General features: G+C 56.3%; 2 protein-coding genes across 3 annotated transcripts in view; one reads left to right on the top strand and one right to left on the bottom strand.

Annotated features, from left to right (window-relative positions):
* Positions 1–5,882, top strand: part of RYR1 (ryanodine receptor 1) — a 109,241-nt gene extending 103,359 nt beyond the window's left edge. The window contains exons 98-107 of the mRNA XM_035023574.1: positions 133–175; positions 1,317–1,447; positions 1,551–1,611; positions 2,080–2,226; positions 2,486–2,620; positions 4,451–4,607; positions 5,003–5,067; positions 5,158–5,258; positions 5,451–5,502; positions 5,647–5,882. Coding sequence (XP_034879465.1) covers positions 133–175; positions 1,317–1,447; positions 1,551–1,611; positions 2,080–2,226; positions 2,486–2,620; positions 4,451–4,607; positions 5,003–5,067; positions 5,158–5,258; positions 5,451–5,502; positions 5,647–5,742 — 988 coding nt within the window. The 3' untranslated portion in view covers positions 5,743–5,882. The remainder of the gene's footprint in view (positions 1–132; positions 176–1,316; positions 1,448–1,550; positions 1,612–2,079; positions 2,227–2,485; positions 2,621–4,450; positions 4,608–5,002; positions 5,068–5,157; positions 5,259–5,450; positions 5,503–5,646) is intronic.
* A 90-nt stretch (positions 5,883–5,972) lies between these two features.
* On the bottom strand, positions 5,973–22,386 carry MAP4K1 (mitogen-activated protein kinase kinase kinase kinase 1). Of its 2 annotated transcripts, XM_035023438.1 has the most exons (32): positions 22,077–22,386; positions 21,386–21,452; positions 21,158–21,215; positions 20,952–21,042; positions 19,944–20,008; positions 18,388–18,443; positions 18,251–18,298; positions 18,027–18,069; positions 17,858–17,930; positions 17,331–17,462; positions 16,873–16,935; positions 16,696–16,777; positions 16,140–16,256; positions 15,826–15,904; positions 15,229–15,287; positions 15,107–15,150; positions 14,982–15,026; positions 14,240–14,282; positions 13,629–13,791; positions 13,448–13,530; positions 13,032–13,116; positions 12,033–12,109; positions 11,883–11,943; positions 10,985–11,093; positions 10,842–10,900; positions 10,529–10,632; positions 9,757–9,931; positions 9,418–9,480; positions 9,125–9,214; positions 8,971–9,041; positions 8,246–8,301; positions 5,973–6,151 (listed from the first exon to the last, which is right to left on the bottom strand). In XM_035023438.1, exons 1-32 carry the CDS (start codon positions 22,103–22,105, stop codon positions 6,082–6,084), a joined length of 2,460 nt encoding a protein of 819 aa, XP_034879329.1. In that variant the 5' UTR covers positions 22,106–22,386; the 3' UTR covers positions 5,973–6,081. The 2 variants fall into 2 exon arrangements, with proteins under 2 accessions (XP_034879329.1, XP_034879328.1); XM_035023437.1 differs by lacking the exon at positions 22,077–22,386 and having other exon boundaries at positions 21,386–21,656.
* Between the last annotated feature and the right edge of the window lie 107 nt (positions 22,387–22,493).

The raw sequence follows: 22,493 nt of genomic DNA, 5'->3' as shown, positions 1-22,493 counted from the left end.
GTCCTACTGTGCGGGGGCCCCCTGTGCGAAAAGCATCGGAACTCCCGCCCACCCTGGCCCGGCTGGTGGCTCCTGGCCCTTCCTGCCCTAACACCTCGGGGTCTCTCTCTCTCTCTCTCCCTCTCTCGGCAGGTCTTTCCCCAGCAACTACTGGGACAAGTTTGTCAAGCGGAAGGTGAGGACGTGGATGGGGAGGCGGCAGGGCCTCCCGGGCTGGGTCTCCTGCTGCCACCTGGCCATCCCAGCCCTGACAAGCAGTCGCTTTATGTGCGACCTTAGGCAAGGGGCTTTGGCTGCCTGAGGAGCACCTCAGTTTGCCCATCTGGAAATGGGCGCAATAATCACCCGTCCCTCTGTGTTGACGCGATACACGTAACGAGTGTGGCGTAGTGCCAGGCTCAGAGTGAGGACCCAGTAAGTATTAGTTAAGAGGGAGGAGGTGACACATACTGTTTTAAGCACACAGACTCTGGGGCTGGATTGCCTGCTTTTCTACTCCTAGCTGTGTCGGCCTTTCTGTGCCTCAGTTTCCCTCAGATTCGAAGTGAGAGCATAAGAGGGCTGACCCCACGGGGTTGTTGTAAAGATTATATGGCCTACTGCATGAGCGGTATCTGGCACCCAGGAAAACTAGATCAGTCATTCGCTCAACAAACATTTATTGAACACCTGCTGTGTGCTTTAGGGAGCCAGAATCCAGCAGGAAGCCCAACACTCGAGCTGGCAAGACAGATGGCGAGCACATTTATAGGGTTTAGGTGGTGATAAGTGTTGTACAAGAAAAAAAGTGAAGAGGGGAATGTGTGTGTGTGTGTGTGTGTGTGTGTGTGTTGACCAAGAGTAGGCAGGAAAGGACACACTAGTTAATGAAGTGAAGGGGTGAATCGGGTAGAATCTGGAGGGAGTGTCCTAGGCGGGAGGAAGAGCCGAGGCAAAGGCCTTGAGGCAGGAATGTGTCTGGTATATTTGAGGAACTGCGAGCAGGTCTGTGTGTCTGTGCGGCTGGAGCAGAGTGAAGGAGGTGGGTGAGTGGGAGAAGGTAAGTTCACAGATGACAGAGGCCCAATTATATAGGGTTCCTTGACTACCAGTCTGATAATAATAAATTAATTAACCTTATGAATTTGGCTAATGAATCAACTGAACCTTTTGGGCCCTCCCCCTGAGGATCTGAAGAAAGCTCTGGCCCTTCTCTCCTGAAAAATGCACCCCCAATTTCTCACGCGAAGTTTACAGTGCCCCAGCCGCCCCCCATGCAGCCTGTGGCCCTCCCCCACTCCAGCCGTGTCCCCACGATCACACGCTCCCCTGCGCAGGTCCTGGACAAGCACGGGGACATCTATGGGCGGGAGCGGATCGCCGAGCTGCTGGGCATGGATCTGGCCACGCTGGAGATCACAGCCCACAACGAGCGAAAGCCCGAACCACCACCGGGGCTACTCACCTGGTGAGTCGGGGACCAGCCTGCACAGGCCTGGGGTGGCCAGGGGAGGTGGCCAGGGTCTGAGCGTCAGGCATCTGGCCATCCCTCTTCCTCCCACCCCACACAGGCTCATGTCCATTGACGTCAAGTACCAGATCTGGAAGTTCGGGGTCATCTTCACAGACAATGTGAGGAGGGGCCCATAGTTGGGGGAGGAACTGCGGGAGAAGGGCCTTTGGAGGGCTGGGGTATCCTTGACCCCAGGTATCCCTGACCAGGGCCTGACTCCTGAGCCCCTGTGCACGCCTGGTCCTGTGAAGCTCCCTGCCCCCCAAGGCCCCTTGTCCCTCGGGTGCTCTTGAATTCTCAGACTAGGTCCTTCCGCAGAGGGTTCTCCAACTTCCCCTGGGGATGGCTTCTCACCCAGCATGCTCCGTTACTGCCGAGTGCTCCCGATCCTCCACATGCTCCCTAGGCAGAGATGGCACCCTGACCCCCAGGGCACTCCCATCCCTCTCAAATGTTCCTGGACCCCTGTTCCCACAGTGCTCCCTACTCCTCAAATGCCCCTTGACCCTCGTGAGCACTCCCTGACCCCCAGAGTGCTCCCCATGAATCCCGCACGCTCCCTGACCCCTGACCCTGTGTGCCCACAGTCTTTCCTATACCTGGGCTGGTACATGGTGATGTCCCTCCTGGGACACTACAACAACTTCTTCTTCGCTGCCCACCTCCTGGACATCGCCATGGGGGTCAAGACGCTGCGCACTATCCTCTCCTCCGTCACCCATAATGGGAAGCAGGTGTGTAGAGGACCTGACTGAGGGGTGTGAGCCTGGCGGGGATGAGCTGGTAGTCTGAGTAGGGGTGGATGGGGGGGGGGTCGGGCAGCTCCTGCGAGGAGGGGCAAGGCAGGGTGGGCTGAGCCAGGGTGGGTGTGGGTAGTGAGACCCGGGAGGGAGGGCCACGTTGGCTGGGGGCGGGGGGTGAGGACCCAGGAAGCTGGGCTTGGGGAGGGGCAGGCTGAGCATGGAGCTGACGGGGCCCCCCGCGTGCCCCCAGCTGGTGATGACCGTGGGCCTCCTGGCGGTGGTGGTCTACCTGTACACCGTGGTGGCCTTCAACTTCTTCCGCAAGTTCTACAACAAGAGTGAGGATGAGGACGAGCCTGACATGAAGTGCGATGACATGATGACGGTGAGCCCCTCCCCCGGCGCTCCCAGGGGCCCGTTACTGACCATCCGACCCTCTGTAAAGGGGGTAGTAGTACCCACCTCGTCAGCTCCCTGGGAGGGTTCCGTGAGCGGGTACTTGCGAGGGCCTTTGAGGAGTGCCGGTCACATAATCGGTGCTTGGTAAGCGCTCGCCGCCGCCGTCATGTTATTCGAGAGCTGTTATTATTGGGGTGCTCAGGCGTCGTGCCCCTGTCGTGCCCATGAGATTTGGGGTAGTCTACTCAGTCTCCGCGTGCTCTGGTGTCCTCCCCAGGAGAATGGGTATGTGATAACAGTGCCTACGGCCTAGGGCTGATTTTAGGACTCAGTGGAGCTCCCTCGGAAGTCGTAGAATGGGGCCTGGCGTGTGTTAAGGATTCCATAGGTGTTAGCCACTCTCATCGTGTTCTATGAAAGTTTCACCCAGGGGCGCCTGGCCGGCTCAGTAGGTGGAGTGAGTATGCGATTCTTGATCTCAGGGTTGTAAGTTCGAGCCCCAGGTTGGGTGTAGAGTTTACTTAAAAAAAAAAAAAAAAAAAAAATATATATATATATATATACACACACACACATATATATATATATAGTATTATATTATATAATATATATATATATAAATTTCACCCAAGTATCAGCATGCCGTGCTTGTTTATACATTCTTTTTTATTCTGATAATGGTGGTCATGACGCAGACTGAGCTGCCCTACAGAGGCGCGGGCCACAGTGGAGAAGAATGATCTCGGGGCTGTCACACGAGATGTCCTGTACTCTGTGCCACGCTCTCAGGACCCAGTCCAGCCCCTCAGCCTGACATTTGAGGCCACGAGACCTAGTCTTGCCACGCATAGCCCTGTTCCCACCGCAGTCACCAGCCTCAGCTCTTAACCAAGACACAGGGTTTCTCTCACTTCCTGGGGACACAGAAAACAAGTGGAAAGTCTTTCCCAAGTGCCAGGCAGACTGTGGCCTCCTCCCTGCTCAGAACCTTCTTGTAGCGCTCCAATGCTGTGTGATAAAATCGAATCCCTCACCGCAGCTCACAATGCCAGGGAAAAGCCAGCTTTACCCGAGTCTAACCACAGTCTCTCTTGCTTTTTGCTCCCTGGCTTCCTGTCCTCTTTCGGTTCCCCTAAGACCATGTGTTTCCTCCCGCCCAAGCCCTCTGCATCTGACATTCTCTCCCTCTTCTACCACAGGTCCCATGTCCACGCCCCTCTCTCACTTGACACGTCACCTTTCAACTTAAATGCTGCCTCCTACAGGAAGCCCTCTCTAACCATCGGCTGGCCTCATTTCTCTCCCTGCTCTTGCTTACTGGAGCTCTATTTTCTAGCCTCGCTGAACCTCTTTCAGTTCCTCCTGGGAGCAAAATGTGTTCTTTGCTCCCCAGTGGTTACGTAACACATGTGGTTTTCTCTGCCTGGAACACTTTCTCCCACTTAACACCTCCTTCAAGTTCCAGCTCTCACATGTTCCCTCTCCTAGGCAAGTCTTGCCTGATCACCCTGACTGAGTCAGGCTTTCAAAGCTTCAAAGCTTCCTGTGCTCCCCCCGTTTCTCCCCTGATCACCCTGCGCTTCCCCCACCCCGGATCTGCCCCTTCTGCCTGTGTCCTCCCTATCACAGCCATGATCATTTCTGGGCTTGTCACTATGTGATGCCCCATTTGTGAGCCCTGTGAGGGCAGGGCCCAGAGCTGGCTCAGTCATTGCTGTGTCTGCGTGTCCCCTCGGCCCAGGGCCCAGGAGGTCCTTGGAGAATGTCGAATGATAGAATGCATAACCAATATGCTTGTCACCCCCCCCCCCCACAGTGTTACCTGTTTCACATGTACGTGGGTGTCCGAGCTGGTGGGGGCATCGGGGATGAGATTGAGGACCCAGCAGGCGATGAATATGAGCTGTACCGAGTGGTCTTCGACATCACCTTCTTCTTCTTTGTCATCGTCATCCTGCTGGCCATCATCCAGGGTCAGTGCTGGTTGGGGTTGTGAGAGTGGGGGCCCAGTGCCCAGAGGCAGACTGGCTCCTTTAAGAGTGTAGTCAGCCTGGCTTCATATCCTGGGTCTGCCTCTTCCTGCTGTGAGACTTTAGGCAAGTCGCCTCTCTGGGCCTCAGTTTCTCCATCTGCAAATGAGGATATTAACTATCCTAACCTCGCAGGGTTATTGTGAGAATTAAATCAATTCCTAGGTGTTTTGCTCATAAAAAGTACTCGATAAACGCTAGGTGTTATTATCTCTAGGAAGCAGGGTGAGATGAGGGAGATGGGGGGCGGGAGGCTGGGCTCAGGGGTGGGTAGCCAGAAGAGGGAAGAGTCTGAGTGGGCTCAGAGGTCTGGCACTGACTCGCACCTGCTGCCGCAGGTCTGATCATCGACGCTTTTGGCGAGCTGCGAGACCAACAAGAGCAAGTGAAGGAAGATATGGAGGTAGGTCGAGTCTGGGGGCGACCCAGAGGGAATGTGGGACCCTGGGGGGGTTGAATGGGCCCGGATTCTAATGTCCCCCGCCACCCATAGACCAAGTGCTTCATCTGCGGCATCGGCAGCGATTACTTTGATACGACGCCGCACGGGTTCGAGACCCATACGCTAGAGGAGCACAACCTGGCCAATTACATGTGAGCCTGGGCCCGTGGGCCCGTCGTGGGCGGGGGGAGGGGGAGCGGGGGAGGCGTGGCCGCCGACCGCGAGGGCTCGGTACTGGGCATCGACCAGTCAGGTGTGGTATCCAGGCGGGTGGCTTCCCAGCCAGCCAATCAGGAGAAAGTGAGGGTAGTCCTAACCTATGTCCGCCGTCCTCCCACCCTCAGGTTTTTCCTGATGTATCTGATAAATAAAGACGAGACAGAACACACGGGCCAGGTAAGGGATTGTTAATGGGAGGGCAGTGGGAGGGACATGGAGAGCTTTCATATGAGGTCGGGCAGCAGGCGGCAGGAAATAGCTCACGTCAGCATGAAGGTTTGAGATGCGGCCAACCAGTTCTTCCCCGTGCCCCAACCCTAGGAGTCTTATGTCTGGAAGATGTACCAGGAGAGATGTTGGGATTTCTTCCCAGCTGGTGATTGTTTCCGCAAGCAGTACGAGGACCAGCTTAGCTGAGACACGCCCCAGCTGGCCCTTCACCCCCACCTCAAGTGCCTTATTCTCACAAGTCCCTTAGCCCCAAAGCCCTTCCCCAAAGGCAGCTGGGGGACAGGTGACCATGTACTGGAGAAATAAAGTCTGTGCTATTCCCCTGACATCACTGTGTTGGGTTCTTGACATTGGGGGGGGGGGCACCCAGGAATTCTGCCCTCCCCTTTCCCCTTCGGAAGAACAAGATGACAGCAGAGGCTGGAGTCATGTTTATTGGGAGACAAGTGCATGTCATGACCACTAATGTGTGTCCGCTGGGGATAGGGGTGCAGGGACTGGTTCCCAACACCCCCCCCTAGGGACTCATTCCTGGATGTAGAGGTTGCTGGGGGCAGTAGGATCATCTGCTGGGCGTGTCTCCACCACCACAGGCCTAGGGAAGGAGGAGAGAAGTCAGTTCATTCATTCATTTGTTCATGCATTCATTCACAAAGGAGTTACTAGAGACTGTTCCAGCACAGTACTGGGCCATCGCAGCAATGAGCAGACATGGTCTCTGCCCTCGAGGATGGGAGACCAATCTAGAACGGGAGACCAGCAGAAGTCAGTGAATTACAGGAGTGCAAAACAGCATTGAAACCTATCCCAAAGGGTCGGCCAAGGTGGCCCAAAGAATAGATGGTGGAGGGGACACCTGGGTGGCTCAGTCAGTTAAGCATCTTCCTTCAGATCCAGTCATGATCTCCGGGTCCTGGAATCGAGCCCCGCATCGGGCTTCCTGTTCAGCGGGGAGCCTGCTTCTCTCTCTCTCTCTTTCTCCCTCTGCCCCTCCCCACTGCTCTTTCTCTCTCAAATAAATAAATAGAATCTTAAAAAAAAAAAAAAATAGATGAAGCCCCAAAAAGGCTCAGGAGGGAACTTGGTGAAAGGTCAGGGAAGGGTGTTCTGGGCAGAGAACAGCCTGGGCAAAGGCCTTGAGGTGGGAGAGAGCTTGGGACTTGGCTGCAGAAGTCAAAAAGTCTTGTGGGCTGTGGCCAGGACTGGGTATTTATCTTGAGGCCACGGGGGTTTTAAATGGGGGAGGGGGGAGTGACGCAATGGGACTTAGATTTTAAAAGGCCTCTCTGGCATGTCAAAAGGTCATGAGAGATGCTTGAAGGGGCTCTCACTGGTTAAATGTGGGAGTTCTTGTGCCTCAAATTAAAATTATAGTAATAACCCCCAAGAGTAAAATGGAAATCCATGAGGCTGTGCTGAAATACACACACACACACACACACACACACGGCAGAGAAGGGACAGATCCCCCCCACAGCGGCACGCCAACTAAGGGCAGAAACCATTTAGTAACTATCCTCATAATATATTCACGCAGAAATCATCAATAGATGCTGAAACCAGTGGGTGAAAGTCTGATGAGAAACAGTCTATTTACACTCAACAAATCACCCCCAAAAGATACTTAATAATACAAAAAGTAACTTTAGAGCAGAGAAACTGGGCTGACTCCACCCTACCCAAATGCTCAAAGATAACATCACCCGAAATGGGACAAAGTGACACGTGCCTCCTGATAGGCACGGAGAAGGACATGCCATCACTTCGGTGGTATTCCTGCTCAAAATGCTTAACCTGGAAACCTCAAACCCAACTGAAGGACATTCTGGAAAACAACCTTCCTGTACTCTTCAAAAGTATCAAGGTCCTGAAAAACAAAGAAAGCCTGAAGAATTGTCCCAGGCTAAAGACAAAAGAAACCTGACTCCTACATGCACTCCTCATCATCCTGGGCCAGAAAAAAAAAGTATTATTTTTTGGTTATAAAGAGTATCATCGGGGGGCGCCTGGGTGGCTCAGGTCATGATCCCTGAGTCTTGGGATCGAGCCCCACCGTCGGGCTCCCCACTCGGCAGGGAGTCTGCTTCTCCCTCTGGTCCTCACCCTGCTCGTGCTCTCTCGTTCACTCACTCTCAAATAAATAAAATCTTTAAAAAAGAAAAGTATCATTGGGCCAACTGGTGAGACTTGAATGGGTGTGTGGGTTAGAAGGTAGTGTTGTGCTATTTCCTTGATTTTGGCAGCTGCACTGGGGTCTGCAGGAGTAGGTCTTTGCTTTGATTTAGGAAACAATTCACACCCAAATAGAAACAATTATGTACATATACAAACGTGGTAAAAACAAAACACACAAAAAACCCCAAAAAACAACCAAAAAACTTAACATCCGGGGAACCTGGATGAATGAAGGGATACAAGAATTTAAGATTAATTTTTAAATTTATTTTTGCAACTTCTCTCTGAGCCTAAAGTTATGCCAAAATAAACAGTGAAAATAAAAATTAAAAACCAAAAATGTCCCCTTGGCTCCCGTGTGGGGAATGGACTACAAGGGGCAGAGATAGAAGCAGGGAGAGCAGGAGAGAGAACGTCCAGGCCAAACATAGAGGTGGCTGGAGACATCTCAAGACCCCTCTCCACATCAGAAGCCCCCCTCCCAGGTTCTGTGTCCCCTTCCCCGCGTCCATACCTGGGGGAGCCAAGCAGACGGAAGGTGAGGGTGGGGTCTCTCAGCTCCTGCAACAGCTGGGGAAAAGGTGTGTGTGTCAGTATCTAGAAGATTCTTCCCCTCTCCCTTAAAGATAACGGGGGGGGGGGTGTCTCTGAACTTCTAGTCTGAGGTCCGGAACTAATCATTCTTGCTAACACCATTCACCAGCTGTGTGACCCAACCAAGTTACTTTACCTCTCTGTGCCTCAGATTACTAACCCGTGAAATCATAGGACCTTCTTGATGGGTGATCGAGGAGATTAAATAAAATACAAACATAGAGGGGCAACATCTGACACATAGTGTTTTATGAGCTAAGGACCATTTATCGCTCCATTTTCCAGCTGAGGAAAGTACGGCACGGGAAGGTGAAGTCATTTGCTTAAGGTCAGTCAGCCGGATTCCAACCCAGGCAGTCTATTCATGCTCTTAACCACCCACATATTTCTCTAGTGACCCCCATTTTATAGCTGCAGACTGAGGCTCAGAGGGAAGCAGAATCTCTTACATAAGATCGCCCAGTGGCCTGGAATGAGCTCTGGACCCAAGAGACCCTGGGGTATAGAAGAGTACCTGTCTGCCCTGACGGGGGAAGCTTCTCGTCAGGGCTCCACACCCTGACTCAGTCCTCCGGGGCCATCTGAGGAACTGGGAGACCCACGGGGGAGGGGCGGGGTTGCGGGCGTTCAGCCGGAGACGCTTACCTGGTCTGAGCCTGGAGCCCACACCTGCACTCCATGCTTCCAAAAGGCCTGCAGCCGACCCCCGACCATAGCTGGGAGGAAAGCAGTGCCCGTCACCCTTGGGTATCACCGAGCCTCCACCCCGAGCCGGGGGCCCTCCCATCCCTGCACCTACCCACGGCTTCCACCGCCTCAGTCATGGGGATCTCCGGAGTTCGAAGCCCCCGGACTGGGGCTCCCTCCGGGGTCACCAGCTTCAGGGACCCTAGAAGAGGGTAGAGAGAGGGTTTTAAGAGCGAGGCTCTTAAAGAGCGAGGAGGGACTGCTGAGGAACGGACAATAAATTCATTGAGAAGCAAAGCAGGAGGCAGGCAAGGCCTGTAGGGGTTCAGCATTTCTGAGAAGCACAGGGTCTGCGAGGCGGAGATCCAGGAACAGTGGAGGAAAGAGAGGGAGGAGGGTCCTTACCGTCCATCAACACCATCACCTTGTCTTCCTCTACTTGGGTCACCTGGACCGGTCCCCTGTGCTCTATTTGACAGGAGGAGGTTTCAAACACCAATTCGGCCGGGTTCTGCCTTCCTCCGCCGGGCACCCTCTCCATTCCCAAGCCGGCAGGCTAAGCCCCGCCCATCACCACGGCCGGCCGGGTCCTCAGTCTCCCCGGTCGTACCTGCATCCACCTTTCTTCCCCTCGCCCCAGGCTCCACCCCTTTCCCAATCGCACCTCAGGGCTAAAGCCCCGCCCCGCCCCGCCGCCCCGCCCCTGCCAGCAGCCCCGCCCCCAGCGAGCCCGCCCGCCCTCACCTGTGCTCATCTCGCCCAGCCAGCAGGAGAGCGCGCCGAAGCGCACGGTGTGGAAGAGCACCGACTTCGCCGGCTGCCCCGGACTCACGCCGATGCAGACGGCGGGCAGCTCGGAGCCTGGCCCGGTGAGTAGCGCAAACACTGGAAGGGGCGTCGGTAGCGGGAACAGCACCTGCTGCGGGCCGCACAGGGAGGGGCGGGCTCAGAGGAGGCGTGGGGCGGGGCCTGGGAGGGCGGGGCCCGGGGGCGGGGCCCGGGGGGCGGGGCCTGGGGGGCGGGGCCTGGGAGGAGAACCCGCAGGGGGCTTCGCAAGTATCTCCCGGGCCCTCGGTTCGGAGGGATGCCGTCTAGAAACTTCATGGGGTGAGAGCCCAGAGGAGTGAGGTGATGCCTCCTTAGAAATGGACAGATGTGGCCTTAGAGTTGGCGCGGCTTCTGTTCGGGTCGTGCCGCCTTCATGACAGAAAGGCAGGGCCCCCGGAGGGGCGTAACCTCAAAGGCAGCCAAGTCTCCTTAGACTCAAAGGATCTGAGTGGGGTCTCCTGGAGACCCGGGGGGATGGGACATAGGGCCTGAAAAATAATTAGGCTGGGTGAGAGGCGGAGCTTAAGGACCAGGAAGCCCTCCGGAGGGGGAGCCTCGGGCGCCTACCGCAGGTGGGCGGGGCCTCGGGTGGAAGCGGGGCTTCACCAAGCTCTCGGCAGAAGCAGAACGAGTGGAAGGCCCTAGCCATTGAACCTCACAGAGACCCCAGCCTCTGCAGGCCCCCTACCCGGACCAGCAGGAACTTGTTCATGGGCTGGTACCACTGAAGCAGGACCACGGACGTCTCCAGTGCCCCGCACAGGAACGGGCCCCCCGAGCTCGCACCCTCCGCTGTAGAGGTGGGTAGGGATGGGTTAGGGTCAATCCTCTCTCCCCATCCCCGTCCCCCCCCCCCCCCCGCCGAAAGGGCGCACATATTTCCCCGGACTCTGGACAGCCTGCCTTAACTGCAACCCTCTCGGGTAGATGCAGCCCAAGCCCCGCGTCTGGCCCAGCCCCACACCCCCCTTCAGGTCCGCCCAGTTGGGATTCTCTCTCACCCACGCAGCAAGCTCGGCACCCTTTGGTGTCCTGAATCTTGGTGGAGACCATGTTCTTCCTGCAGAAGAAAGCAGGCATAAATGCGGAGGGACGGCAGGAAGGGGGCATCCCAGGGGTCCGCGGTGCCACTGGGAGCTGGTACCTTGCCAGTAGCCGGTGGGGGCTAATGTGAGCGATGGGGCTTCCCGCTCTGGTCTCCTTCCGTTCCAGCAGGCCCAGGATGCTATGAGAATACAGGTGGGGGGTCTTTCCTGCAGTGTGTGTGTGTGTAGGGGGGAAGCAGGCAGTTATAGGACACCAGACACTCCCACCTTTCTCTGTCCCTTCACTTGGCCCCATCCCTTTGAAACTCCCAAGGCTCCAAGTCTCAAGCACTTTTATTTATGCCTTTTTCACTCGACATATTTTAAGTGTCCACTGTGGGCCAGGCACTGTGCTGGGCTCTGGTGAACAAGGAGTAAGATAACTATGTTCCCCATCCTCCTGCACTTGCAGCGACAGGAGAACCTATGGACACTGCACCATTCAGAGGAAGTTACACACATTATTAAGTTGAAGAGATCTAGAAATTCTCCCAAAGCATGTCGTCACAGATGTGATTATTAACTAACTCATGCGGCCTATTTGGCTTGGCCTTTCCCCATAGATTAGAAATTCTTTCACCCAAAATGTTTATAAAACAATAACACAAAATTGTAAACTATAACCCCTCGCTCACTCTATTTTAGTAAAGCATGGAATAAGTTCTGATCGGCATCTAAACATCAAGGAAATGTAAAGACTTCCTGGAGACCTCACCTCAAAACTGACTGGAGGTGGGACTATTGTGAACCCCATTTTACAGATAGGGAAACTGAGGCTCAAGGAGCAAGTTCCCCAGTGAAAAAGTGGCTGGGATTTTAACTGCAGGCTCTGTGAAGAGGGAGCGTACGTTTGTTTGGTTTTGTTTTTTTCCAGCTGTGCCCATCTACCTCCCAACCCCCTGACTCTCAACCCCTTAACTTCTGAACCCCCTCCTCCCACCCAACCCACAGCCAGACCTGAGAGAGACATGAGGACATTGTTGATGGAGTATACCCAGGTAGTCCGGCTGGGAAAGAGCTGCAGAGAACGGGGGAGATGGCTCCTATAAGACCCCAGCAACCCCCAACTCCATCCCCCTGCCCTTGGCCCTCAGGCCCTGTGCTCACCATCTCCAGCGTAGCCTCCTGATCATTCCGGTTCAAGATGAAAATGCCTTCCTCTGCCCCCAGAAGCAGGTGCTGGTCTGTGGGGACAGACACAAGGACACTGGGACCTACATCATCCTGTTGGGCCTCCCAGACCCCCACATGTCTGACCCCAAACACTGGTAGTCTGTCCCCCAGCCCTGACCCTCCATTCTCTCTTACTCCCATACTGACTCTCCCAGCCTCTGTTTCCCCAAATGTGAACTCAAACCCTAACCCAGTCCCCTGAGCTGATCTCATTCTCACCTACCCTCATGCTTGGGCCCACAAATCCTGCAAACCTGACCCCGCCCCCTCACTCTTGACCCCAACATTAGTCCATGCTTCCCCAAATAGCCTTCTAAGTTCTGTCCTTCTGTCTTCCCAGTTCTGGTCCCCAAATGCTAATCTTGTTTCAACACTGATCCTCAAACTCGGGACCTCTGAAATGTGGCTTTTCTGTCCAGTGTGTCCCCCTCAAATTCTAATGCTGTTTTTTTTTTTAAATAAGTTTTAGTAATTTTTTTAAGATTTTATTTTTGAGTAATCTCTACACCCAACATGGGGCTCGAATTTACAACCCTGAGATCAAGGGTCACACGCTCCACCGAGGGAGCCAGCCAGGCGCCCCTAATGCTGTTTCTTTAACATTTACCCCCCACTGACCTTGTCTCTACATCTTTCATCCCCAAAACTCCCAAACCCCAAAATTCTGAGGTTAATGGGGTCCAACTGTCCCCCATCTATGCCAAACGCGGACTTTTCTGTTATATCTGACATTCCTGGCCCCCAAACTCTTATTTTCCTAGTTCTTCCCCTCAAATCCATCTTCACTCTACCCATCTTTGATCCCCAAACCCCAACTGTAACCCTGGGCTCTGGTCCTGCCTCAGCTCTGCCCCTCCCCCGTTCCCACCTCTGTACCTGCATTAGGGCCCCTCCCCACCCCGCCCTGCTCTCTGAGACACGCTGAGGGCCCACCCTTGGTGGAGGGGTGTGTCCAGGCAGCTGTGCTGTGGATCCGGAGGGGGCAGCCATTGAACAACTTCACGAGAAGGGCACATCCCTAGGCAGGCCACGGGGGGGCAGAGCAGCGGATCCAGCAGAAGGAAGGAGGGGACAGGAAGGTGCAGTGGTTAAGACCCAAGAGTGCCAGCACTCTGCCTCCTCAAAGGTTTATCACCTCCCTGCCTCTGTTTCCCCATCTGTGAAATGGGGGATAATGCCTATCTCTGTGATTTCTACCAGCATCTGTGAAGGCTGATACCACACAAAGACATGAGCTCAGCCTCCGGCCCAGAGGCATGGGTCACCAAATGTCACCTCTCATCATCATCACTCTATCCATCCCACCCCCAGGCATGCCAGCCCCATCTGGGGAGCACGGCCGGGCTCACCTTTCTCTTCATCTTGTCCTTCTTGGGGGGTAACAATGGGGGCTGATCAGGCTCCCGGGGGGTTGGGTTCCAGAGTGAGGGTTCTGAGACAGGGTGGGGGGAAAAATCAGCCCCCAAAGGCCCCCCCTCCCCTGCCCAACCCACACCCCCACCCACCTCCTGCCCCAGCCTGCCCCATTACCTGAATGGGCAGTTAGGTGGGGGCTGCGGGTGGCCGGGGGAGGCCCGAGGTGGGGGGTTCGGGGGGGAGGCCCACTGGCACACCGGACCAGCACCCCCGGGCTCAGCTGTCCCTCATCCCCAGTGCCCCCAGGCCCCTCATCTGATGGAGAACGGAACTTGGGCTATGGAGACAGAGGAGGAGTGTGGGAAAGTACATTAGATGATCTCAGAGAGAGGGCACCCTGCAATCCCAGCCCTGCCTCTACCAGAACTGACGTTGGTTATGGCTCTGACCCTCCTCACAGTGTCCTACTACCACCCCAGCATTAACCCTGACCTCCCACCCCCCACCCATCATCAACGCACTCCAGCAACTAAAGGGTTAATGCCAGAGCGCTTCGTGCTGGGGGTTCCCGGGACCAGTGCCCATCTGGCTAAATACTTTGAATCCCACCCTAGGTTCAAGGATGCTGCTTCCAGATCCCAAAGTGCTCATCATCCCGTCTCCCAGACTTCAAGGGACCCGGTGTCCCACACTCCAGCCTTAGAGTGCCCGGTATCCCAGCGTCTAAGGGACCTGGCCTCCTGGCCCCCGGCCCCCAGCTCCAGCGGGCCCAGGGCCTTACTTACCTTGGGAGGGAGTGGAGGAGGTGTGTCCTCTGCAGGGGTGGGGCTGGAACACAAAGATGGGGTGAGTAGGCGGGGGGGTATCGGTAACAAGGACTCGGGGCAGATGGGGTGGTTTGGGACTGGAGGTCTGAGGTCAAGAGGGCCAGGGGTGACTGGGTCTGGGATGGAGCTGAGGATTAAAGCCCTCAGAGCCATGATGATCCTGGCAACAGCGATGCTGGATATCGAGTGTGGACGATGCATCCAGCCTGAATCTCCAGTCACCTAGTGACGCAGATCATCCGAGCTCCGGGGGCGCAGGTTCTCGCTTGGGGCTGGGCACGGCAGCCAGATGTGCAGAAGGGATGGGTGGGGGCGTGAGGCGGACACAGGCCTGGGGTCTGGGCTGACTGTTGGGGCTGACATGGGGTCTTGGGCCAAGGGTGTGGTGTGGGGCAAGTTCCCAGGGGGGAAGATGCAGATGAAGGCTGGGTTCTGAGGGTTTGGGCTGCAGTGGAAGACTGGGGGTCTGAGCAATATCTGGGAGCTGGGGGCGGGGATGAGGTGGGGGGTCTGGGTGGAGCTGGGGGTTGGCTTTGTAGGGGGGAAGGAAAGTGGGGGTGCCGGGGTCTAGTCAGGGTCCGGGATGAGTGGAGGAAGGCAAGTAGGGGCTGAGGTTGGGGTTGGGATGGAAGGGAGATGGCGGTCATAGGAAGGCAGGGTGGGTGAGGGCCGGTGGGGCTGGGGGCCACGGCTCTCTTACATGTCCACGTCGTCATAGTCATCGTCAGACTCTGACAGCTGCCTCCTGAGAAGTGACAGGCATGACCCTCAGGCGGTTCCCCCACATGTCCCAGCCCCCTCCCCTCCACGCTGAAGGTCCCTGACCTAGGACTGCTGCTCCTGAAGTCTCCAGGGGGCTGTAAGTGGGCCTGTGGGATGGTAAAGGGTCAGCGGTGCCTAGGGGGAGGGGAGGGCGTCTGGGGCTAGAGCAGGGGGAGGCCTCTCACCGTGTGGGGTATGGGTCTGGACTCCATCGCTCTGAGCTTCCGGAACTCCATGTGCCGCCCTGGAAGGTTGGGGGGAACAGTAACACAGTGAGCTGAGAAGATGGGTCTGGGAAAAGAGGAGAATTTGAACGGGGAGGGTTCAGGGTCAAGATCTAAGGACTAGAGCTGTCCCGTAGGGGGAAGGGTCTTGGTTTCCAGGGTCTCACTTGGGGGGCCGGGGTCAAGGTTTGGGACCAGGGAGGTGGGGGCTCAAAGTTATAGAGCGTTTGTTTTCACGGTCCATTTGGGTATTGGGATGTGACAGAGATTTTGGAGGTCTCTTTGGGGGTCCTGGTGTTATGGGAAGTCTCATGGGGTCTGTTTGCAGGTCAGAGAAGTGGGGGGGTCTCTCTATTCATTTTGTAGGTCAGGCGGTGATGAGGTTTTCTGGAGTCTCTTGCAGGGCCAGATAGTGACGAGGGTCTCTGAGGGTCGATCATGAGATCAGATGGTTCTGAGGGTCTCTGGCAGAATCACGGGGGTGGGGTGTGTGTGTGGAGTGGGTCTTGAATCTATTATAGGGTCAGGGATCCCCAAGCTTAAGGATTCTCTACTCACGACAGCAGTCGGCATCTGGGATCCCTAGGGAGCTGGATCGGTGGGTGGACCGGATCCGCCGGGGGACAGCAGGGGGCACCTGGGCAGAGGGGCAGCTCAGGGCCACAGCCCTCTGGCACCCCTCCCACCCTGTGGGCCCAGCTGGGAGCCTCGGGCTCTCCCCTACCCCTCTGTGCCCCCAGCCGTGCCAAGCCCCGCCTCCCCCCTCCCCTTTTTCCTTTGAAGAGAGGCAGCAGGAAAGGGCTCCTGGCAGGGGGTACAGCCTGAGCAAAGTCTGGGAGCTTCCATCACTTTGTGGGTCAGGGCGCCCTCACCTCAGGCTCCTCATCTTCAATCTCGACCACAGGGACCCCCTTCCCTGGATTCCTCAGTTTGTCAAGAAGATCCAGGATCAGGCCTCTATTTAGCCTGGGCTGGGACACCAGCTGATGCTAGAGAGGGGAGGAGGGGGTCAGCGGACATCCCCTGGAGGGGGTCACTGGTGTGGGGGAGAGGCTGGGACAGGGGCCTGAGAACCCGTCTAAGGGAATCTAGTGGGGAAGGTGCCAACCTAAGGAGAAGGCAGGGAACCCTGGGGAACTGAGACTGGGGGATTTTAAGGGGTTGGAAGGGATTAGAAGAATCTAGAATTCCCAGCAGGGGCAAATGGAGAATTCCAGAGGTGTCTTAGAGGGGACCGGGCTTCCCCTGGAATTCCAGAGTAAACCCAGGAATGGGTCTGGAGACCCTGGGAAATTTGTGAGTTTTAACAACTCAGGGTATCTTGGCAAAAAGTTTGGGGTACAATTTGGAGGATCTTGGGGAGGTCCTGGGGAATTCTGGGGGTGAGAGTTTGGGAAGGGCTCTTCAGGGAAGCGAGGGGACGTTTACACTGAGCATCTTGGTGGCACCGGGTCGTTTCTTGGGGTTCTTAGTGAGGGTGACTTTGACAAAGTTGTGGAAGGCAGCCGACCTTGGGAGGAAGAAGCCAAGTTCTGGGGTGAGGAGACCAGAAGCTCTCCTATCAGACCCTCAATCCTGGCTCCCCTCTCCCTCGCCCTGTCCTACCATTTGCCTTTTTCTTTTAGCCTGGGGGGCTGGTAGCCACTCTTTGTCATGAGGAAGAGAACTCTAGAAGAGTAAGGAAAGAACGTGGTGTTCAGACTCCCAATGGGGGGGGTCAGACCTCATGGCTCGAGAGGTCCCCAACAGCACTGAGGTCAGCAGAGAGCAAAACAAGGGACAGAACCAGAATGGGGTTTAGGTTTTACAATGCGCTGGGATGCCACTTCCGGGAGACTCTGTCTGTCACGTGACAGAGCTACAGCAACTAAGATGGGGGCCTCCAGATAGGGAGCCCCTGCACTGGGGGTTCCCCGCTGTGGACAGCTGAAGAAAAGGCTTTCTGGGTTGAGAGGATCCTTGGGGAGGTCTCAGAGCGAGCGCTGAGGAAGGGGTGTCTCTTGTAGGCGTGGGGGGGCGGTGCTCAGGGTCAAGGCTGGGGGGTACTGGTCAGGCCTGCCTACCTGAGAGGGTGCACATCAAACAGCGGTGGTTGCAGCTCGGCCAGTTCGATGGCTGTGATGCCCAGGGACCAGATGTCACACAGCTCGTTGTATCCCCCCTTCAGGGCCACGGCCGCCACTTCTGGAGCCATCCTGGGGGGGGCAGAGACCCTCAGAGAGCCAGGGGTGACACCAGGAGGGGAAGGGGGCGACTCCTTGGCGTGGGGGCGGGGGGCAGGAGGGAGACGGAGAGAGGAGAATGGGGCACCGAGAGAGCCAGATGCAGAGAGCAACGGCAAGGTGAAGAGAGAGACCGGAATAAAGACAGACACAGGGAGGTCGAGACAGAGACAGAGACAGACCGATCAGAAGAAACATCAACAGAAAGAGACCTAGGCAAAAGGGAAACTCAAGAGAGAGCCAAACAGTAAGCAGAATGTTCAACAGGGAAAGGTAGAGGCAGGGAAAGGAGCCAGGAAGGAGATTCCTAGTGATCCAGGTGGGGATGGCCACCGCCCCCCACTGCACCCCCACCAGGCATCCCTCACCAGTAGGGCGTCCCAATGAAAGAGAGGCGTCGAGCCAGCGTGGCCCCAATCTGGGCCGAGATACCAAAGTCAGCTGGAGGCAGAGAGAGAGAGAGACATGGTGACCCGGGCTGCCTTATTCCCTTGGCCCCCAGCCAGTCCCCTCCCCACCCCCACCCACCACACTCACCCAGCTTGACCTCCCCAGCGTCATTGATGAGGATGTTGGCTCCCTGGAGAGAGAGGGGGAAATTAGAGGCTGTCATAGACACCCCCCAGCCCAATGCTGCCTCCACCCCGTGGCCCTTCCCAACCCCACAGCTCCACACCACCCTGAGTCCTCCACACACCACTTCCATCTCCTGGCCTCCCCCCCCCCCCCCCCCCCAGGCCACTTTTCTGCCCCTAGACCACCTTGATGTCCCGGTGTATCTTCTTCTGTGAGTGCAGATAGGCAAGTCCCTGGGAGAAGGGTGGACATGGGGGATGTGAGTGCCCAGGGGCTGGAGCAGGGCCCTGCCCTGACCCAGGGCCACCCGCTCTCTCCTTACCTGGAGCACTTCCCTGCAGACATAGCTAATCTGGAGCTCGGACAGGGGGCCTGTCACTGCAAAGGTCACACCAGTAGCGTTGGGTGGGAACCAGGAAACCTGGCCCCGGGAGAACCTGGCCCCCACCCACATGGGGAGGGAGGAACAGATGGGACAAGTGGGAGGGAGAGATGGAGGGATAGTCAGCGACCAACACAGGGAACCAGAGGCCAGAGGGAGACAGATTCATTCAACAGATATTTCTGTGTCCACTGGGTGCCAGGCACTGTGGTGGGCACTGGGGAGACAGCTGTGAACCAAAAAGACAGATCCCTGCCCTCGTGGAGGGAACATTCCAGTCGGGGCAACAGACGGTAAACAAGATAACTACAGCATAGCGCCTGAGATGCTAATAAACAGCAAGAAGAAAACTAAAGCAAGAAAGAACAACAGGAAATATGTGTGGGAAGGGGTATGACATTTTACAGGGTGGTCGGTGAAGTCTAGCCTACTCTGAGAAAGTGTCAGGGTGAAGATGTGATCAGTCCAGCTGGGAAGGGAACAGAAGAGCTAGTGCAAAGGCCCAGCGGTGGAGAGGGCCTGGTGGGTTCGGAAAAGGGCAAAGTGGGTGGAGCAGAGTGGGGGTGGGAGAGAAAAGGGGTAGGAGGTGAAGTCTGGCAGCTTGGGTGCAGGTGGGGGTCACCCTGGGGAGCTCGGGCTTCTCTTCAGAGGGAAATGGAAGCCATGGGAGTGTTCTGAGCAGGGGGTGATGGGAGTTTGCAAAATGAGGAAAGGCAGAGGGACACGGACACCAACGCACACACACAGATAATGAGAGAGAAACAGAAAGACAGAGAAACGGGAACAGATTCAAACTGAGACCCAAAAGCACGAAGAAAGACAAACTGAAAAAGAGAGAGACACAGAGGTGGAGAGAGAACGATAGGGAGACAACAGACAGAGAGAAGGGGTCAGAGACCAGGTCTGGTAGACCGGCTGGGTGAGCCACTTCCTCTCTAAGGGCCTTAGTTTCCCCCCTGGTGACTTAATCTGGAATTTCTTCTTTGTCTGACATTTGAGATCTTGGGGTTCACAGAGACAGAGAGGAGGCCGAAGACAGAGGTGACCATGAGAAATTGAGAGGTGATCAGAGGCCCACCCCATCCCCATCCTCAAATTTTCAAAAAGAGTGAGAAGCAGGCTGAGAGACAGAGTCAGGAATTCATTCACTCAGTCAGTGAAAACGTGGACCCAGCTATGGGCCAAAAGTGCAGAAATACTCCAACACCTGAACGGACACGTTGGTGAGAAAATGCAGAGAGAGGAAAATGGGAGGGGATGAGTGCATGCCGAGAGATCGGGGCTGGACCGTCAAGTGCTGGAGGCAAGGGCCCAGGGCCCACTCGGTCACCACAGTATTCCCAGCACCAACACCGACCAGGCCAGGCCTGGGCCCAGAGTGGGGCTCCTTGCGGGAAATGCGGACCAGAAAGACGGTCCCAGAAGACACAACCACAGAGAGATAGGAGGGGTGGAGGAGGGGGTGCTCCCTGGATCCCCCTTGCCCTTCCTCTCACCTTGGTAGATGTCCTGGAGAGAACCAGCCCCACAGAATTCCATGCATATCCAGAACTTCTGAAGCCTACAATTCGAGTAATAATAACAGCAGGAATAAGTCATCACTTATGGGACACCCCCAGCTCACTCTCTGTCTTGTTCCAGCTCAATAAGAACTTTAAGGTAATGGGGCGCCTGGGTGGCTCAGTCATTAGGCGTCTGCCTTCGGCTCAGGTCATGATCCCAGGGTCCTGGGATCCAGCCCCACATCGGGCTCCCTGCTCCGCGGGAGGCCTGCTTCTCCCTCTCCCACTCCCCCTGCTTGTGTTCCCTCTCTCACTGTGTATCTCTCTGTCAAATAAATAAATAAATAAAATCTTTAAAAAAAAAAAAAAGAACTTTAAGGTAATAGCTGTCATCCACCTCCCCTTGCCCACCAGAGTGAGATCATCCCACTTCCATTTTACAGGTGGGGAAGTTGAGGCTCAGAGAGCAAACCTATGTTCAGGGTCAACTGGACTCAAACCCAGGTCTTTGGACTCTTAACCCAGGAGGACTCCTAACTCTGCTAATCTACGCTAACCCAGAAGACAGGGCAGATAGCTCCCAAGTTGGTCAGGTTCAGGGGGGACAAAGGGGCCTAGGGTGCCAGGTCTGGGGGACAGAGGTCATTACTGGGGCATCTGGGATTTTAATTTAGGGGTCCGGGGATTTAGGGAATGAAAGGAGCAGAGAATGGAACTGGGGGACCTGAAGGGCAGGATGACAAAAGATTAGTTTTAGGGGACTTGCTTTCTTTCAGGTTTGGTTACTACGAAGGGATTGCTTTTGGGGTTCCCTGCTCAGAAATGGGAGTCCTGAACTGCAGATTACAGCAGAGAACACTCTGGTCAGAAAAGTGGGACTTCAGACTGGGGATCGAGTTGGGGGGGCCCAGTTTAAAATGGGGGTCCAGGATTGGAGGTCAGGAATGGGGGTTCTGGGCTAGGGGCTGGGCATGGTCCCAGGGCAGGTTTGAGGCTCATCACCAGAGGTAACTCCCGTGGTAGGCCACGATGTTGGCATGCCGGCAAGTTTTCAAGATGAGGATTTCCTTCTGAAGTGTGGAAACATCATCGTCTGTGAGGAGGAACAGGAAAGAAAAGGCCGCTGTGGGGAGGGAGTATGGGGGAGGCGATCCCGGTGTCCCAAGAGGAGGGGTAGGGGTGTGGGGAAGGCGCTCCTGTGTCCTCACCAGGCTCCATCTTCACCATCTTTACTGCCACCAGGTCCCCCGTCACTTTGTCTCGAGCCTTGTAAAGGGGAAGTTGGCAGTCAGGCAGGCTCCATTCGCCTGAGTTCCTCCTCAGCATCCCTGAGCCAAAGCCAAGGACTGGGATCCTTTCTCATCCCCTTCCCTTCTTGGGCCTCATCCCAAAGGCTCGCTGGTCTGAGGGTGATGGAGAAGGAGGGGTGTCCTCACCTTGAAGACTTCTCCGTAGGTTCCTCCACCCAGCCGCTGCAGCAGGTCATAGTGATCCCGGGGGTCCCTGTTAAAGATGTCAGGGTCCACGAGGTCCATCCCTGGGGGCTGGAGCTGGGCCTGTGCCCAGGGGCCAGCAGGGCCTCAGGGCTCGAGTGTGACACCTCCCTCCCTCCCCACACGTCCTGCGCCCTGCACCCGCCTTGCCTTGCCTCCACCGGCTGTGGCCTCCCCCCTCCCCACTCTCGCTTCCTGCCCCAGCACAGGGCTGTGCAGCGGGCTCCACCCCCTGTCCCCTGGGCCCTGAGAGCCTGTGAGGGGCAGCTTGTCTTGGGACCCAGGGGACCCCCCACCCCGCCTCCAGGGCCTAGGGCTGAATGTAAACCAGATGCAAACTATCTTGTGATCGGGGGGGGGGGGGGGGGGCGTGCCCTGGCTCCCCCTCCCGCCTTCTGGGCGGTGGCTAAAAACCACAGTTGAAACTCTGCGGAGTGCTTGAGGGTTTGGCCACCATCCGGAGATGGAGATGGTAGGCTAGCACAGGAGTGGTCATGCACTGTACATGCCTGTTCCCTGGGGTACACATACACACTGAGCGGTGCCCACCTATGTACCACTGTGCGCAGACCAGTAGACGTACACGTGCCTGGATACCCGTGTGCACACACGTGGACGCGCCCAGAGCACATACCTCCACGTATATGACACATGTTTGTGCATTCACGCCTAGTGTGCAGAAGGGCACTCGCCTTCTCCCGCAAGACTGGAGCCTAAAGGGGCCTGAGCGCCAGCCGGCAGGGTCCAGGAGCCCTTCGGCCCAGCCCGCCCCTGCCGGGCAGAGCACCACAGCCTTACGGGTCCCTACTGCCGGAGTTGGGGCGGAGGGTGGGGACGAGGTTCTGGACCCCAGAGCTCGGGATCCTGCTGCAGAGGCCGAGGCCTGGGGCAGGGGGACGTCAAAGAGCACTTCCCTCGGGAATCTGGCCAGGGCCCAAGTTAAGGGATACGGCGCGCACCCCAGCACAGTTTTGTTAGTTCACGACCGCGCGCAACACAACGCGCGTGCACCGGTAGAGAGCCGTCTCCCAGCTCCGGAGTTCGCGCGCAC

Source organism: Mirounga leonina, unplaced genomic scaffold (assembly GCF_011800145.1).
Source record: "Mirounga leonina isolate KUSES-001 unplaced genomic scaffold, KU_Mleo_1.0 Mir_177, whole genome shotgun sequence".
Lineage (NCBI taxonomy): Eukaryota > Metazoa > Chordata > Mammalia > Carnivora > Phocidae > Mirounga > Mirounga leonina.
The sequence above is the reverse complement of the archived record's forward strand: the minus strand, read 5'-3'. Positions and strand labels throughout refer to the sequence as shown.

Coding starts and splice junctions, on each gene's coding strand:
- MAP4K1 (XM_035023437.1), bottom strand. CDS start 21,484: ATGGACCTCGTGGACCCTGACATCTTTAACAGGGACCCCCGGGATCAC. Junction 15,151..15,228: donor CCAGACCCATACCCCACACG/GTGAGAGGCCTC, acceptor ACCATCCCACAG/GCCCACTTACAGCCCCCTGG. Junction 11,094..11,882: donor TGTCCTCATGTCTCTCTCAG/GTCTGGCTGTGG, acceptor CACACACTGCAG/GAAAGACCCCCCACCTGTAT.